Source organism: Epinephelus lanceolatus, chromosome 11 (assembly GCF_041903045.1).
Source record: "Epinephelus lanceolatus isolate andai-2023 chromosome 11, ASM4190304v1, whole genome shotgun sequence".
Taxonomy (NCBI): Eukaryota; Metazoa; Chordata; class Actinopteri; order Perciformes; family Serranidae; genus Epinephelus; species Epinephelus lanceolatus.
Genome location: NC_135744.1, coordinates 22597469 through 22615606, shown reverse-complemented (window position 1 = coordinate 22615606; position 18138 = coordinate 22597469). Strand labels below are relative to the sequence as shown.

General features: G+C 41.9%; 1 protein-coding gene across 4 annotated transcripts in view; it reads right to left on the bottom strand.

Moving 5' to 3' along the window:
• abr (ABR activator of RhoGEF and GTPase) overlaps nucleotides 1-18138 on the bottom strand; it is a 209596-nt gene that overhangs the window by 115871 nt on the left and 75587 nt on the right. For 3 of the 4 annotated variants that reach the window (XM_078172357.1, XM_078172358.1, XM_078172359.1), the window contains exons 2-3: nucleotides 14645-14826; nucleotides 2185-2283 (exon numbers count right to left, since the gene is read on the bottom strand). In XM_078172357.1, coding sequence (XP_078028483.1) covers nucleotides 2185-2283; nucleotides 14645-14826 — 281 coding nt within the window. Of the gene's footprint in view, nucleotides 1-2184; nucleotides 2284-8595; nucleotides 8836-14644; nucleotides 14827-18138 lie in introns of those variants that run through there. The other variant, XM_078172360.1, reaches the window with a different exon arrangement.

The window sequence follows — 18138 nt, the reverse complement described above, 5'->3', positions numbered from 1 at the left end:
GGAAATTTCGGTTTATTTCAACCCATCTCCTATCGTCCTAAATTTGTTTCAAGTGACTAGTGACATAGAAATAATAGTTAGCATGTTAGCCGTTAGCCTAGATACAGCCGTAGCATTAGACCTGTTAAAATGTAAGTGAATGGGCATACTTCAAGTGCAAAGTTAGTCCACTAAACAAGCTTTTTCTCCACAAAGACCGCCTCATATCATTAGGATAAATGTCAGAGAACATTTAGAAAACGACATGTAAATGTGTTGTCTTACCTTACCGGTGTGCTGCCATGTTTGTTTACCATTTAGCTAAGGCTGCAACCAGTCCCATTCCTTGCAATAGAGGCATTCCTCTTCTGTGGGCACTGGGGCACAGCATTCACAGGTACACCACCAATCTCCAGAGCTACGCAGCCTTGCAGCAGCCATTCCTCCTCTCTCATCCTCTACCTGTTGTGCCTCTCTCTCTCTCTCTCTCTCTCTCTCCTCCTGCGTTCTTCACTTTCACAAAGCTCTTCGTCAGTGTATTCTGGCTCAAATAAATAAGGGCGGCCATAAAACTCTGCAAAATGAAATTCCTCCTCCACAAAGTCAAAGTCTGGCAAAAAGTCAGCCATTATTCTATAAATCTTTCATAAAATAAATGAATGAACTTTTCAGGCTACTGTCCGGTTCTGCCTTGCGGCTGTTGCTGCTTGTTCTCGCAATATTTCAGCCACGCTTCGGTAAGCAGAGGTAAATGGTAAACACACCGTAAGGTAAGACAACAACTCTGAAGACCACCTAAATGTGGAATGTTAGTATATAGGCTTTCCACATTGATAGTCAATGGCCGCCCTTATTCATTTGAGCCAGAATACACTGACGAAGAGCTTCATGAAATTGCAGAACGGAGGAGGAGAGAGAGAGAGAGAGAGAGGCACAACAGGTAGAGGACAACAGAGGAGGAATGGCTGCTGGAAGGCTGCGTAGCTCTGGAGATCGGTGGTGTAACGTTACCTGTGAATGCTGTACCCCAGTGCCCACAGAAGAGGAATACCTCTGTTGCAAGGAATGGGACTGGTTGCAGCCTTAGCTAAATGGTAAACAGCAAACATGGCACCACACCGGTAAGGTAAGACAACACGTTTACATGTCATTTTCTATATGTTATCTGACATTTATCCTAATGATATGAGGCGGTCTTTGTGGAAAAAAAGCTTGTTTAGTGGACTAACTTTGCACTTGAAAGGATGCCCGTTCAATTACGTTTTAACAGGTCTGACGCTACGGCTGTATCTAGGCTAACGGCTAACATGCTAACTATTATTTCTATGTCACTAGTCACTTGAAACAAATTTAGGACGATAGGAGACGGGTTGAAATAAACCGAAATTTCCCTTTAACACAGATTTGTTGTTAACAATGTCACATTAACAGGGAAACAATAGGGGGCGCCCCCTGATACACCAGTGGTGAGTTTATTCTATTTAGTCCTGACAGCATCCCAGGCGAGATCTCTGTCCATTCCCAAAATGTTTTCTATTGTCCCCAGGATGACAGGACGCTGTTAGCCTCGAGCGCTGCTTTTTAGCCTGCACAAAATTGCTGTGACACAACAGAAAAACATCGTCCACCGCCATCAGTGAAAGTCATATTATTTGCAGGAAGGCCGATGGCAGTCAACAAGGTGAACATCATCACATACAGATGTCCAGCCGATAAATCAGTGCATCCCGAGTAGAAAGAAAATAGTTCCTACATGAAACTGCTCACAACAAGGTCTGTGGATTATCTTGAGTAACTGGGTCATGATTTCTGGAAGGAGACATTGCTGTTGAGTTTTGCAAATGTATTTATTTTTGGCTCTTTGAGCACCACAAGCCGAGTGCCATCTAGTTCCATTATACTCAAGAGAAGACAGACATCTTTACAGCCGATATCTCCAACACCCGGGCAAATCACACCAAAAGAAAACTAGTGATGAATAGCACTAATGGTAAGAGCAAAAATGCGCAATTTTGATTTTTTTGGTGAACTGTCCCTTTAACACACTGGGGTTTTTTTTTTTGCCACCAAAAAGAAGTGAATCTGTCAGTCAGTGTCAGAGAGAGACATTTTCTTCACACCAGCTGTATTATGTTAACACGTGGTGTTGTGTGTTTTGTGCACTGTGTTTCGTGCACCGTGTGTGTGTGTGTGTGTGCATCTCACCAGTAGCAGGGCCTCCAGCTGGTTAATGTAGATCTCCTCACTGGCCAAGAAACCAGACAGCACCAGTTTCTTCATCTCCAGTCCTTTCTCTATGTCCCCCTGCAGGATAAAACATACATGTAGTTATACATTTCACATTTCTAACCAACACCACATCACAGAACGGTGACTCACGCTTGTTTCCTGCATGATGCCACTGCAGTTACCACATTAGGTAAACATGAGACTAATACACACACATCCAGAGTTTGTAGGAATGAGTGGCATCTGTTTATTGGGAATCTAGGCAGATCTAAAAACATGTAAATGGCTTACTTCCTCTGTGGGAAACACTTACTCCTCATACAGTACTTCCAGGCAGCCGCTGCATTTTGATTCAATATCAGGGAAGTCACCTCCCTAGCCATGTTTGGGGAACACCGAGTGAGAGCAAAACAAGACGCACTAATACTTTTATCCCTGTCCTGAGGAAAACACTAGTCTGAGTGAGAATACTTCAAAGAAGAAAAGGTGAGAAATACAGCTGCAAGCAGTGAGCGACAGAGGTTAGACTGAGGTGAGGTTCTTCACAGTCTTGCTGTTGGTATTCTGCATTATCCCGTCATCCCAGCATGCACTGGGCAGAAGGCAGTGAAATACGGGATACTGGAGGATGAGACAGTCAGACTCACTTCAGTAAACACCTTTAGGCATTCAATTCATCTGTCTGACATGCCTGTTATTCATCTACTGTACTTTGGATGTAACTATAAATCTCACATGATTTATATAAAATCAAAGGTGTCAAAGCACTTTCACACTACATGTCACATTCACCCATTCACACATACATTCACACACTGGTGGCTGACGCTACCATTCAAGGTGCCACCTGCTACTCAGTGACCTCTCACACACTGATGGAACAGCCATCGGGGACAATTTGGGGTTCGGTATCTTGCCCAAGCATACTTTGGCATGCGGACTGGAGGAACCGGGGATCAAACCTCCTGCCCTCCAATTAGTGGACGACCGGCTCCACCTCCTGACACAGCCGCCCCTGTCAAACTGTGAAATTCTCTGGCAAGTAATTTCACGTGTTATCGATGCTTATTCAATTTAAGAAAATGTAAAGAGACAAAATGACTGGACAGCATGACTTCAAACGTGAAGTCAACAATCCTGATTCAATATGCTTTTGTAAAGTTCAGTTAATATCTCCTTTCAGACCTCTACTTGTTTGTTCTGTGACGTTGCCTTTGTACATGGCATGCTCGTGCTAACCACTGCGCCAAGCGGTTTGTTCTGTGGGAGCACTGAAGAAAAAAACCTGGTGTTCACACACAGTCCTGGGTTGTAAATGGGAAACAAACAAAGTGGCTCGGACTGAGCCACACAACACAATTGTGATGTGCTTGTACACAGGACATGGGAAAGGCCACGGTTGTATAATGAAAAAGGAGAGTGGGAACAGAGGGATGTTAACAAGGAGCTTCTGAAGGAGCACTGACGGGAGGGGCGCATTTGTTTGTGCTGGGTGCAAATATCATCCATCTTTGTCCAGAAACTCTGACTCCACCTTCAATGAGCGATGTTTACCTTTGTGTGTACAAGTGCTTTAAAAGGTATTTATGTTGTTTAAATAGAGAACACACAGACAGGTAGAGATAAAGATTTTTCTTCTCCCTGCTCTTTTCAATCGTGGACTTGGATAAAGTTGTTACAGATTGGAATGAATGAAATCTATCTTCATTTTATGTAAGAACATGAACTGTGTTATATAAACTAGGTTAGCAGCAATGCATCGTGGTATGAAAATTGACTTTTATCATACTGTGTAAATTTGCTTATCCAAGGTAATGAAGAAAAAGTCACCTGACAAGAGAATCTCACCTGTGCATGTTTGTCCTCATCTGCCTGTCAGAATTTTTACACATTAATTATCATAAAGCAAACAAGCACTTGATGAGAAAAGTTGAAAATTACAGAAAATACGCAAGTGGCTGCTAGATTTACCCCCCCCCCCCCCCCCCCCCCCCCCCCCAACCAAAAAAAAGGTAATCTATTAAGTAGCAGGTATGTTTTGGAACTCATTAGCCACAGTGGCAGGTGGACAAAAACGTCAAATCCCAAGCACCCATTGGTTTGTGGACTCCCGTTTTAAAGCCTCACGTTAAGCATATTGGCTGTCACCATCTTTGTTTTTGGAGCCAGAGGTGACCATATTTGGATGAGAGGTTGGCGCTGTAGAGCAGCAAGGGTCGGATGTAACTGAGAAGCAGAGGACACGAACTCAAAGCGGCCACACTCTTGAATATGCATAACTTTGGGGCTTAGCTATAAAGACCAAAACCGTTTTTTTTTTTTTTGTACCAGGCTGTGAACATGTTTATCTCTGCTGTGACGTTGGACATTTCAACATGGAGGTCTGTGGGGATTTACTCTGTTTTGGAGTCAACACTTGAGACAACCCTAATACAAACTGTGTGCTTTGCAGATCAACACACAGACTCACTCTCACTTGCACCATCTAATCTAGTCAGCAAGCCATTGAGTTTATATAGTTCACACTATGTGATGGTGTGAGAATGATAACGATGCTTCATTCTTCATATACAGAGTATATTATTCATAAAGATATATTAACACCTGCCACGCAATTCACACTGTAGTGTAAATGGTAAAAACTCACAGTGGTGTTAATGTAATCTTAACAAGTAAGGTCAAGCCACTTTATTTATAAAACATATCAAACAATGCGTTGACCAAAACACTCAAAATGCGTGAAATCAACACGAACAATCCTCATTTAAATATTCCTCCATAATAAAACAGCATATAGATTAACAGTAAATCAGCAGCTTTCCCAAACAAAACACCTGCTCAGGCTGTCATTCACACACACGTCCATGCACACAAAAAAGGCAACACAGTGGAGAACTGTGGTGAAAGCAGTGTTGAAGTGTCATATGTACTTTGAGGGAGGCCAAAGAACGGGCATGAGGGCAGAGAGGAAGATTAATTATTAACAAGAGCAGATCCTTACAATGATATCAGCACACCAGCCCTGCCTGATAAGACAAGGAAGGAGCCATGACCTCATTGTTTAACCCAATCACGACAACATCCACCTTCTGACACTGATGTTATCCCTCGAGACTGGAGGTGTGCTGTATAACCATGTACAGCGTATACACTGTGTGCCAATAAACACTTTACATGTCTTAATTACAGGTTTAGTAAGCATCCGTTCACTGGAGGACAGCAGAGATTTAGCGACACTATTCCTATCTAAGATATTTTCCTGTACAAGACACATCATACTGTGCATTCATCAAACTTTCAGAGAGAGATGAGGAATATGTATGTGCTGTCACATGTGATAACTCTTAAATGTTACATGTGCACCTGTTCATCAACATGCATTTCCATATGTGATTGTTTCTGTCAAGTAACGCCAACCATACACAGGAAGACTTTTAAAAGACTAAAGTCTGGCACCTTCTCACATCTACAGACAGTGTGAGTTTTAAGTCTCACACTGAAAGATTTTGCAAAGACTGAGGATCATGCAGGGTCACTATTTGCAAGACTAGAACCAGATTCCTTTTGAGATTATTACCAGTCCTGCTCTTGGTGAAAAATATTACACTAAAATCCCTTTCAGAAATATGACAATTCCTCATGTGTCCTCAAAAAAGATACACAGTACTTGCATACAAACTTGTTGTCTCAACTCGCTACCAACAAGTGGTTGGCTGTGTTATGTTAGTGAAAGGAGATAGTGGGAGTGAGAGATGAACCGTTTCAAAAATAAGATTTCTCACTAAAGTAAGTGCTGGTTGGTGGATCAGATACACGCGGTATTTAACACAAGGAGCAACCTCTGAGGCTGAAAAATGAAGCCAACGCATAGTTGCAAAAACTGCAGCTCCTCTAATGGCCACTTAAGGCTGGAACCAGGGGTGAGTCAATCCCCATAGACCCTCATGTTAATAATGCCCAACTTTACTTAGGAGGTAAAGTCCTTAAAAATAGTATATGACAGCAACATAACATAAAACAGGTGGGGCAGGTGTTTAAAAATGGTTGGTTAAAAAAGTTTGGGCTGAGAGATTCAGAATTTTTATCTTACCTGCAAATTAAATCTGTTTTGAAGTCATTGCTTTCTAAGGGTATGGACATAGGGAACAAGAGAGACTTGGAAGACCAATTAATGAGGGCTGCTGGCAAGAGAGGTACAGTCTCAACAATGTATAAGCTGTTGTGTTCTGCTATCTTTGACAACAAGGCAACAAGGCTGCTCTAACTCTTCAAGATGATGTGATGCTATGCCTGATGAATTTGACAGTCCCTGGAACTTTATTAGATCGTGTTTTGAGAAAACGTAAACAGACTGTATAATTGAATCTCTGTCATACTCTGTACTCCCCCACCTCCTTTTTTGCTAGTTCATTTGTTCAGTTGTTTGTCTGTTTGTCCGTTTGTCATATCATTTTGGTTGTTGTCATCTTGTTTGTTGTTGTAACTGCTATTAAAAATGAAAAGTTATTAATAACTTTACTTTACAGCGGAAATAAACGTGTTTAAGCCTTAACAAAATCTTAACAGGTGAGTTATGTAAAAACTGGGCTCTAAAGTTACGCAAAATTACTTATGGTCTGCTTTGGGGGACAAACTATCGGCAGATAGTGTCCTCAGCTTCTAAGTTCCTCCACAGAGCCAGCCTTTTGCCCAAATATGGTCACTTCTGGTTCCAAAACAGCCAAAATGCCAGACTCGTCCATAAACCAAAGGGCGACATCACAGTAGCTACATTCATTAATTTATACAGTCTATGGTTAAACATTGACTCTTGTTAACTCCACACCTCCGGCCAGTTTCTCCTCCTTTTCCACAGTACAAGAGAACCAAGACTTGTTCATGTTCTTGCACCTCACTGGAGGGCCCTCCATGTTTACTGTCCACCAGGCATGCTGCTTCCTGTTTGGTGCTGGAGAGAGCGAAGCTATTGGTTGTTGACAGTGTTCATTGAACCTCAAATCAAGACATCAAGACGAGAAAAAGACCAACTTAAACCAAATGATCAAGATCATGGGAGCACGCCACAATTCTATCAAAACTCTCTCTCTGATATTATTCCAACATTGGAAATCTGTCTGTGTAAGTAATTTGGTGTGTGTCCGACAGAATAGTGACTAAATCTAAAGCGAATCATAAAAAGAGCCAGAAGTGACAACTAATCTCTTTCAATCCAACTGTGGAGAGATTTCAATGAGGGACGTCTTTCAAAATCTATCAGGCTGCATTCACATCAACACTTCGGCAAGTTAATGAAGGATTTCGACAGCCCATGTATTCAGCAGAGTTTGAGTCTGCTTTAATGCTGGCATTCCTTGAAAGAAACTGAGAGAAAACGTTCCCTCTAACTCAAACACAAAACAAAAGCGGCACCAGAAATGAGTCACACTCTTGAGACTCTTTGATATGCAAGTACGGCTACAGCTCACCATTTATTTTAAGCACCACGAACCACATGTCCACATCTCCAGACAAGTGTCATTGTACTTCTATCGAAATTACACCCCTGAGCTATTTCTTACAGGATTTCTTAGCTTCTTTGAGGTCTGAGTTATGATGCCAGATCTGTGTCGTCACACTGACCCACAACTAAACGCATGCATTTTGTAGTAAAAGTAAACGAGTACATGTTGATGACTTGTAAGTCTTACTACCTCCGTGACAAACATGTCACATTAGGGTGAAAAAAGAAACAGGAAAACTATTTTTTCTGACAGTGGGAATATTTTCCCTCAGCTGTACAAAGAGCTACTGTGTGGCGGGAGAGGGCAAGATGAGAAATACATGAGCGGTGAAAGGATTTTTCCATGGCAACCTGCTCCTGTGTGTCTCACTTACGTTTTTAATACGGAGAAGAAGAAAAACTACATGCTTTTTGTTGTGCCCTCTGCTCTCATTGTGTGTGATAAAGGAGCTGATATCAAGAGTGACCGGGAACGACGCAGACAGCTCTGCTATTTGTCAATTCATCTGGCAGGAGTACACATACTCACATACTCACAAACACACACTGCTTCACAGACAGAAGTTACTATTAGAAACAGACCAGCTGTCTTTAAAAAGCAGCAGAGTAAGGAGACATGTGCTCTGGAGTCACTGCCTCATCAGGCCACGCTGACACATCAATGGCTGTCACACACACACACACATACACACAGTCTTGCAGCCCAGATGGCTCATAGGCACACGTAGCGGCACAAAGTGACACCACATCACGCCAAAACATCAGCAAGACTACACACTTTGCTATATATAGTCAAGCTTTCAAGCCCAGTCAGCAGGTCAGACTTGCGTAAGTGTGTCCATATGTGTGTATGAGTGTGTGTATTCCCCTGCATCCAGCTGTCTCACCTTGAACTGTCTATGTGTCGGAGTGATGGGATCCAGCTCCCCATCTCCATATTCAAACACATCCTCCTCCTCCAGCACACTGTCCAAGTAGCACAGCACCTCCTCCTCTTCTTCCTCCATGATTCTCTCTTTCTTTTCTTTCTTTCTCCTCCTCCTCCTCTCCTCTTTCTGCCTCTGATCCCCTTCTTCAGGGCCTGTCCGGACACATCAGTGTTTTCCCTTCAGAGCAAGTCGTCTGGACACCGAGAGAGAAAGAGAGAGGACCCCGCCTACACAACCCCACCCCCCTTCCTCTGCCGGGCTTCCTGGTGTGAGAGAGTGTGTGTGTGTGTGTGTGTGTGTACCACTGTTCCACCTCGGTCGATGAGGTCTGCCCTCCCTCTACACCCGCCCCTCCCCTCACAACAAAACGCTATCCAGCCACTTCCTTGATGACTACATAGACTGTTTCTGTCTGAGCTTCACTGGGAGAGTGCCGCTTCTTTCTCTTCATTTCTTTCTTCCGTATCTTCAGGCAAAAGCCACTTCCTCAAACACACAGTTTCTCTCTTTCTCACATCACTGAGTTCTGTCTCCTTCTCTCTGGCCATTGTCTCTGTATTGATCTGCTGAGAGCCTTGGATGTGGAGCTGAGACCAGCTAATGTGCCGCTGGTGCGGCTGATTCTAATTACAGGTCACATAGTTCACTGGGTAACAGCAGTTTAGAGCAGGCAGAACACCAGGTTCAAATATAAAACTGTTAAAACAGACATGTGCACCAAGAAGGTCTGTTTGGAAAATCAATAACTCTGGATACTGGAAAGAAGATTGAGATGTGATGACTCAGCTGTGAGTTTGTGAGTGAAAACAGTTCACTCGCCACGACCTCTCACCCTGCTCCTGAACCCTAGGAGCCACTTTACAGGAAGTCAGCCTCCCTCTGGATTTTCCTCCCCCCATTTCTCTGGCTGGTTCTTCAGAGTCTTAAGTCTTAAGGCAATTTCTGCAAGCTTATCTTGCAAATTCAAGGCTAGTTCTTCAGGTTGCTTACCTCCTAGCCCGGGGATACTTGACTTGTTTTGCCCAGGGGCTACTTTTGCAACATGACAGGAGGCCAGGGGCCAGTTGGTAATCAAACATCTACAATATTTATCAAATAAAATGAATACACTTTTAAAAAATAAGCACAGATAAAGGAAAATTAATGTGTTCATTTTTCATTTAATTGCCTGTTTTCAGCCTTTAAAATGTGCTGTCACCACTCCTCTTTGCCAAGAGGTAAATCCAGATGACCAGTCCTGCCTAGTTCAGGTGTAAAAAGGGGCGCCTCTAGGATATGAGGACTGCCAGGAGGTATGGAGGATCCTCCCCTAACATTTTTAATATAAACAAGCTCTATTTTGGTAATTATTTTCAATGTATTCTTGCTCCTTATTTAGATTCAGAGTGAGAAAAAAAAAATCCCAGCGTGAATCAATTTATTTTGATTGTGAGTTAGAAAATGGTCAGCTCCCACTTGGCACCTATCAGGGGCCAGATTTGGCCTGCAGGTTGAAAGTTGAGTATCATTATCCTCGCCTTTATTATGTAGGTGAGATTTATTTTACAAGCTGCAACCTCGGAAGAGCGTTGGGAAAACAAAAAAAGAGTAAATTTATGCTTGTGGCTTGTATTTCTAGGTCATCTTAGTTGCAAGCCATTAATATGGGTGGATAAAGGAGCATACAAAAAAAGAGGACAAAGGATAGAAAGTAAAATAACAAAAGGCAGAAACAAGGAGGATCAAATAAAATGAAGAAAAGAAAGAATAAAATTGAAGCTGCCAAAATAATTAATAAATGGCTTTATTTCTCCATCTTTGTACTATTTCCTCTATTTACTTTCCTGTTAAATTTTCCCTTTTATTTTTTTTACTTATTTATCTATTTACTTATTGAATTATTTTTATATATATTTTTTAGTTATTTTTAAATGTATGTATTTTTTTTTATTAATTCATACATTCATTTCACATTTATTTTTTATTTATTCATTTTTAAATACATTTGTTTATTTTACATTTTGGCAGCTTTTGTGCTCCAAATAACTTGTCAAGTAAATTTAATTTATTCAACATTAAATCACCAATTTTCCCTTTTATAACACCCACTATCTTTAGACCCACCATTTAAAAATCCTTTGAAGGTGGGGAAAAAAACACAGACAGAGCAACAACAGAGGGTGGTATACACAGATACACTGACGCCATGGTTTTAAACCAACCCAAAATACAAACTAAAACATATTCATGTCCATTTAACTCTCATGCGCGCACATTTACAAACACGCTCCTCATGCAGAATGTATGCAACTTGGCATGGAGGTGCCAGCGTTGGATCTCTCACATCAGCAGACGAAAGGCAAACTCAGCGGAAAGAAAGGCCAACTTAACAAGGCGGTGAGGAGAGGACGACTACAGTGGAAAGACTTCAGAGGCTGCAGCGTCTGACGTGAATCCTCCACATTTAATCTGTAGCAGCATCAAACCAGCCTACCAAACTATAAACTGCTCCAAAATAAAGTATCAGAACTACATATTGAGATTATTCAGAGCTGTTTGCCTAACATTATGCCTGCAATGATGGTTACTTAAAGGTGAAGGGATTCAAGTGTTTATCATATAAAATGTTCCTAAAAGTGCCTGAAGAATCTTTTTCTTGCGACCACTTTATTTCATCATTAACAGCGACCTGAGGTTCCCAGGATTCACTGCATTTAAAAGTGAATGAGTACTTCAACTGCATTTTTTTTTCAAGTGGTTCGTGCTAATGAAAATATAATTAACTCTCACTGAGGAAACTAAATTCCTGAGAGCAAGCCTCTAGCAACAGGTCATTGGACTAGTCCTTTCACATTATTGCAGTTTTGCTGAATGCTTTAACACTCACAGTGATTCTTGAAGCAGTGCATTTACCAAGTGTGCCAAACAGGATGCACATTCTTTGCTTTACACTCTGTTTGTAATTTAATAATGCACTTCTCGCAAAACTGGAAACATTGGTCTCTACACATCTCTACTCTGACATATGTGAAAACATTTTTAGGAAATGAGCTCACTTACAAATCAAAGCTTGAGCACTATAAATAAACCACAGGTGAACATTTGATTTGAACAACAATGGAGGGCAATATTGGACAGAAAGATGTGAATGAAGTTACTGCCGGCCCCACAGAGAAGGCGAGATGAAGCAGATTTTTTTTTTTCTGTTCTTTGTTTTCTTACACAAATCTTTCCCATTTCTTTTTTGATTTTTTGTTTAAGGAGTGTTTGAGGAACAATAGTAATAGTGTTCAGAATGAACATGGATAATTTACACATTTGGATACCTGTGTGTATGTGTGTTTACAACATGTATGATAAAACGGTATTGCAAACTGCTGTGATCTGCACACAGAAAAAGCAAAAGGCACAAGTGCCACAAGCCGCTGTTTGGGAACTGGAGTAAGCCGGACACAAGGCTCAATTTTGCCCGCCATATGTTTCTAACCCCCTAAAAATGTGAAATTAATATATACTGCTGTTTTATTTTTTTGTGGGGTTAAAATGCTCTTTAAATATATAGGATCCCTGATAAGTGTTAGTGATTTTTCATAATCTAAGCACAGTGGGCAGAGTAACACTTGGTGCAGAAAGTCAGTTTGGCTCAGGTGCAGTAAGAAACGATTGTAGAGACGTTGGCACATGGACAAAAGGGATTTCAATTAAGGGAAATGCAATCCTACTACCATTTTGCATCTTAATCCTACTACTTAATCCTACTACCATTTTGCATCTTAACAATACAATACAATACAATACAATACAATACAATACAATAGGTGTTTGCTTTAGGCCCATGGCCCAACATTAGGTTTCAGTTTTGGCCCTCCAAGGGAAGAAGTTTTTCACATCTAATTTATAGTATCAGTGTATAGTTGGTGCCTTGTGTGCTAATTCAAATGTAAGTGTGTGTACTGAACTGACACAAAAACACAATTTTTAAACAGTTTGAAGAGTTTTTTAAGATCGTTTGCTTTTGCAGAAGATGTTTAATGTTTCACTGGTTTGGTTTAAATTTAAGTTTTGCAAAAAAATAGCCTTTACTCTAGTTTCAAAGATGGTGCTGAAGCAATCAGAAAACAAATGTGAAAATGTCCTGTCTCTGTTACCACATGGTGCCACTAGATGGAGACACATTTTCATTTAAACGAGCCGACCTCAGGGTGATTCACTGTGAATTCAACAGAACAATAAAATGAATAATTCATACATCACTGCTATAACAAGAAGGTCAATGATCAAGGCCACGGTGTGTTTGCACTGCTGCGATAATGCGATGACAATAAAGCTGCTTGAAGGAGAAATAAAAAGAGTCAATGGGAGAGAGCGGGCGGAATTAAAGAGCAAATAGAGCAAAGTGGGAGCTGTGAGAGTCAGGTTGGAAAAGGTGACCATGAGACATTTCTATAAAAGGTGTCTAAGGGTATTTCCAGGAAAATTCCCTACTTCTGTTATAATGTATAATAAAGAAACAAGCTTTGAAAGTGTAAACCACAAAACAAAAGTCGGAGCCAGTTCCACCTGCATGTTAAAGCTGCTGCTGTGATGTAGCCTCTTATTGTGTGCGTGTGGGAGGATCAGTTCAGGTCAGGGTCAACATGACTCCTGCTGAGCCTCCCGGACTGGGTGGTAAGCATCCACTCACACAGCATGACACACAACTGGTCACACAGGACACACATAGCTGTGGGGCATGAAAAGAGCAGTGCTCAACCCTGACCCACTGACGTGACGGAGTAAATATCAGCGCCACAGATGCTGATATATGCAGATAAAACCATTCAGGAAAGTCAGCATTTTTATACGACAAGGAATGTATTTCCATTTTATGAAAGATTTTGCATCAGCCTCTCTAAATGCCTGGAGTCTGGTGGGACTTAACTGGGAGATTCTACAGACAACAGTGTGTTTCATATTTCCTGAAGCAACAGTTTTCTTGAAGTAAACACAGGCGGTATTGCATTTCTTCTCCCCATGTGCCCTGACAGCCTCAGTGATCGAATAAACAAAGAAAACAGCAACTAAAACCTAAATTATGAACTTTAGGTGCACAGGAATAAACTGGCATCACTGAACACTGATTGACTGACAAATGATCACTTCAATGACTACTTTTAAAAACAGCATTATGAATATACAGTCCTGGAATGAAGGACTAAATAACTGGCAAATTGGTGCCGATGGCGTCAAACCCCATCTGGGTCAGCGGTCACTTCCTGCTGCTGTGAATGCGCCCCCTGCAGTGTGCTGCAGGCAGTCCAGCTATTGTGACTAATCGCTAACAATTACACAGGGTCTAGTTCCGGCGGCTAACTTCAGGAAGAAACCTCCTACTGCTAATTGCATGAGAAACACTTGGCTGATGACGTATATGTCGGCTTTAGATGTATTATACTCCTGACAGCATGTGAATAATGTCAGGATGGTTCATAATGTACAATATTATACTTTCAAAGAACATTTCAGTGGCTGTAAGAGTGATTTCACTTCAACTTTTTAACTGTTTAGAAGATCTCCTCCTGATTCCTTTTAACTGGCTAAGGTACAACTTGATGCCAAACTTTGCCTGGGAAAATGTAAACACAGGCTCTTTGGGAATGCGTGTTGTAAATTGTTTCATCTGATTTAGCGGGGTATCAGAAGCAGGGACAGGCATGAAGGGTATAGGAATAGCCTATCTTCTTGCAAATGGTCTCATTTGCTTTTGCAAGTTATAAAGAGACATCGGTATTGAACTAAGATTGTGAACCGGTTACGAACTCCTTGTAGCGGCCTTAAGAAACTCACCTAGAGGAGAACTGCACCCAATCAGTCATCCTGTGTGTAATCACAACCTGAAACATCCAGGCTGTGATTTATGTTGCACGGCCCTCTGTCTCCATCTGTCACATTATTCCATTGTCTAACCATACGAAGTTGTGTGTAGAAGTTCAAGTGTGGATGACTGCTACTGATGTGTGGCTGTGTCTGTATGTGTGTGCGCTCTTACCCCTGGCAGCAGCCCCTCTGGGGGTGTGGGGGAGACCGTTTCTCCGTCAGGCCCTTGGGGCGCGCACAGCTGGGGCGACATGGTGGGCGATTCATCTATATAGGGCAGCGTCTCGGAGCCATCCTGAGACTTGCCGTCCTCCGCTCCGTCCCCCTCGTAGCCATCTGTGTTGTAGTTAAAGTCTGGAGGACACGGAGATAGGGAGAGAGGAGATGAAGAGAAAAATAGAGAGAGAGAGATGGATGCTGATTAGCATTTCAGCACAGAGAACAAGGCCATCGCTGGGCTCCAGTGACTCACAACCATGACTGAGTGAGAACAGTCTAGTACTTCCTCAATTTCAAGCTGTAAATTCTCCCGTTACCCTCTACTTATTCTGGTACTCCATATATGACAAAAGAAGAATGGATGAAATAAAGGCTGACATTTAGGGAGACAGTTTATACATACAGATATATTTGGATATTTAAAGAGATAGTTCACCTAAAAACCAAAAATACATATTTTTCTTCTTAAATTGTTTTAATGTGAGTTGCTGAGTGTTGGACATATCAGCCGTAGAGATGCCTTCTCTCCAATATAATGGCACTAAGTGGCCCTCGGCTTGTGCTGCTCAAAGCACCAAAAAAATACATTTGAAAAGTGTTGAGTGACAGGAAGTGTTCATCTACTGCTCCCTCACCCAACACTACTGAGCTAGCCAATGTTACAGCTCAGCCAAGGAGGGTGTCACTTATGTTTACATCTCGTACTGTCACAAGCATGAGCCTCTTGTCCATGAGTAGATGCACATGTTCTTCTGCTCGGTGATACAGTTGGCGGGTGTGAGATAAAATAGTTCCTACATGAGACTGCTCACAACAAAGTCTGTGGATTATTTTGAGAAACCAGGTCATGATTTCAGGAAAGCTGAGTGCCATCTAGCTCCATGACATTGGAAAGAAGGCAGACATCTCTACGGCTGATATCTCCAACACTCAGCAACTCACAACAGAACAATCATGACTTATAAATAGCTCTAGAGGTAAGAGGGGAAATTTGTATTTTTGATTTGGGGGTGAACTGTCCCTTTAACAGGTAAAACAACAGTGGTATAACAGTGGACTGTTGAAGCTGATGAGAAGCAGAAAACACGCCAACAACAGCATGAAACAGTCTAGCGTGGCTGAGCTGGTTTCAGTGCTGAACTATATATAACTGTTAAAGACAGATATCTAATCTACCCCTGTGCTGAGGACTCCACATGTGACTTTCTTCATTCAATTTTAAATTTGTTTCCATGTATCTATGGGTTTTACATATTCGGCTTAGTGTCAGTATTGAGGTCGATATTCATGTCCAGTGACAACGCTGGTGTTTTGGCCTGAGTAACAGTGACAGTTCCAGTGGAAGGGAACAGTGCTGACTCTGAAACGACTCCTGTTGCCCTGCCTTCAAAAGAACACCGGTGAAGGAAACAGTGGAATAACAAAAAGGCATGGGGAGATATAAAAAGCTAGTGTGAGACATAAAAGATATTTGGTTGACACCATTTATATCTGATGTCTTTATAAGAGAGAATGGTGATATCAAGGCTGAAATTATGACACACACTTTCATGAGAAGGGTCCAGTGTTTAAGATTTAGGGGGATATATCGGCGGAAATGGATTATAATATTTATAACCGCTATATTTCTACAGAAGCTCAGAATGGACAAACCAAACACTGGCTCTAGATTGGATAGCAACCTCTGCGGATAATTTAGCTCCTAGTAAAAACCTCCCCAACGTCTGGATCTTAAGTTATCAGAGAAAAAAGGTGAGCACATTTTAGCAGGTGTTGGGCTAACGGACGTTCTCAGACGAGCCGAACAGCACCAGAGAAACACTGATTTGTAAAGTGAAACTGCTTTATTCAATGTTTTTACTGTTTCAAATCACCAGGGGTCTCATTCATAAAAGAATGCATAGGATCCATTATGAAAATGTACGTATGGACTAAAGCCAAAAATGGCGTGCACCAAAAATATTCAACAATTTATGCAATCAGGCTTCAACCTCACCATCTGTGTAGAAACTTTCCTGTCTCCCAAACGTTCGTAAACATGGGTTTCTCCCATCAAGTCTCCCATCAAGCCTGTATAAAGATCACAAATTTTGCCTGGGAAGTAGCATACCCCTCTTTCAGGCCTTGTTTTGTGCGTGCACAATGTTTATAACTGAGACCCCTGGTGTGTTTGTTTTGGAAAGATGATTCTGCTCCCGATAAAAACACTGAAGGGATCCTAACCGGAAGAAGTTTCAACTGGTTGAAGGATCCTGAATCCTCACTGCAAGATGCCACTAAAGCCCCCTAAATCTCACACACTGCTCCTTTAAGTAAGTACAAAGTTCAGGATGTTTGTTTTTACCCTAATGGGACACCAATCCTGTTTGTTTATGTGATACAGTACAGTGTATTCCTTTATAAGTGCATGCACCAAAGCTTGTGCAACTATTACAAAAAGCCACAAGCAGTGGGCTGGTGTAAAAGCTGAACACAGTGTTTGGAAAATGATGTGGGAGGTGTGTAGGTGAGCCTATCTGACTGCATATAACCTACCCTGAGCTCAGCCACCACTCTAAAGTACAAATGTGTGTGAATCCAACATTGTGCAGACACACATGTGCTCCAGAGGGCGTGTGTGTTTGTGTGTGAATACCGGACAACTCTAACGAGCCACAAATGTGAACTAATTGGAAAATAAAAGCAGGGGTCAATCCCCACTGGGACGACACATGCCATCAAGCTAATGCTGATGGGTGCCTAGAGTGGCCAACACACCGCCGTCTGTCACCTTCTGACACGCACCGTAACCCGTAGTCGCTGGACCGCCCACCTGCCAATCAAATAATTCCCTCCATCTGTCCGTTGCACGCGAGTAAGTATGTGGTCACAGCTACCATATGGTTTATTTGTAGCTGTTAGGCAAATAGCAGACAAATACAGCACTTCAGCTGACTTCACAGAAAACAGTGACAGCGTGCCGAAGCGCTGCGAGATGACACAAGTACAACATGAGACATAAATGTGAGGAGGGGGTTAAAATTCTAAGGTAGGGTCATGTGTCCAACTCCAACTGTGCTGTGATCGTGACATAAAAAAAAAAATCTGCTCTTCCAACATTCAAGCATGTGTTTGTTTTCTCTCTTTCTCCCTCTCGTCCATCTGTTCCCTCTCTGACTCTTCTGTACACCTTCTGGCCTCCTGACAGGCTACTTTGTCCCAATCTGCTGAAGTTGTCTGCGTGTATGTGAGCATGAGAGAAAAACAGAGAACTATTCTTGTTAAATTAGATATTCAACTGATGTTATAGCACCCGACAGAGCCCCCAAATCCTCTGATTTCCACCCAACTCACAGTTGAGGTCTTGAAACTCAACTGTGAGCTGAATGGATGAATGGGGTAGCGTATCTGTGTTCCCCAGACACACTCTCACTGGCAACTCGTGAAATACCAATACTTGGACAATGG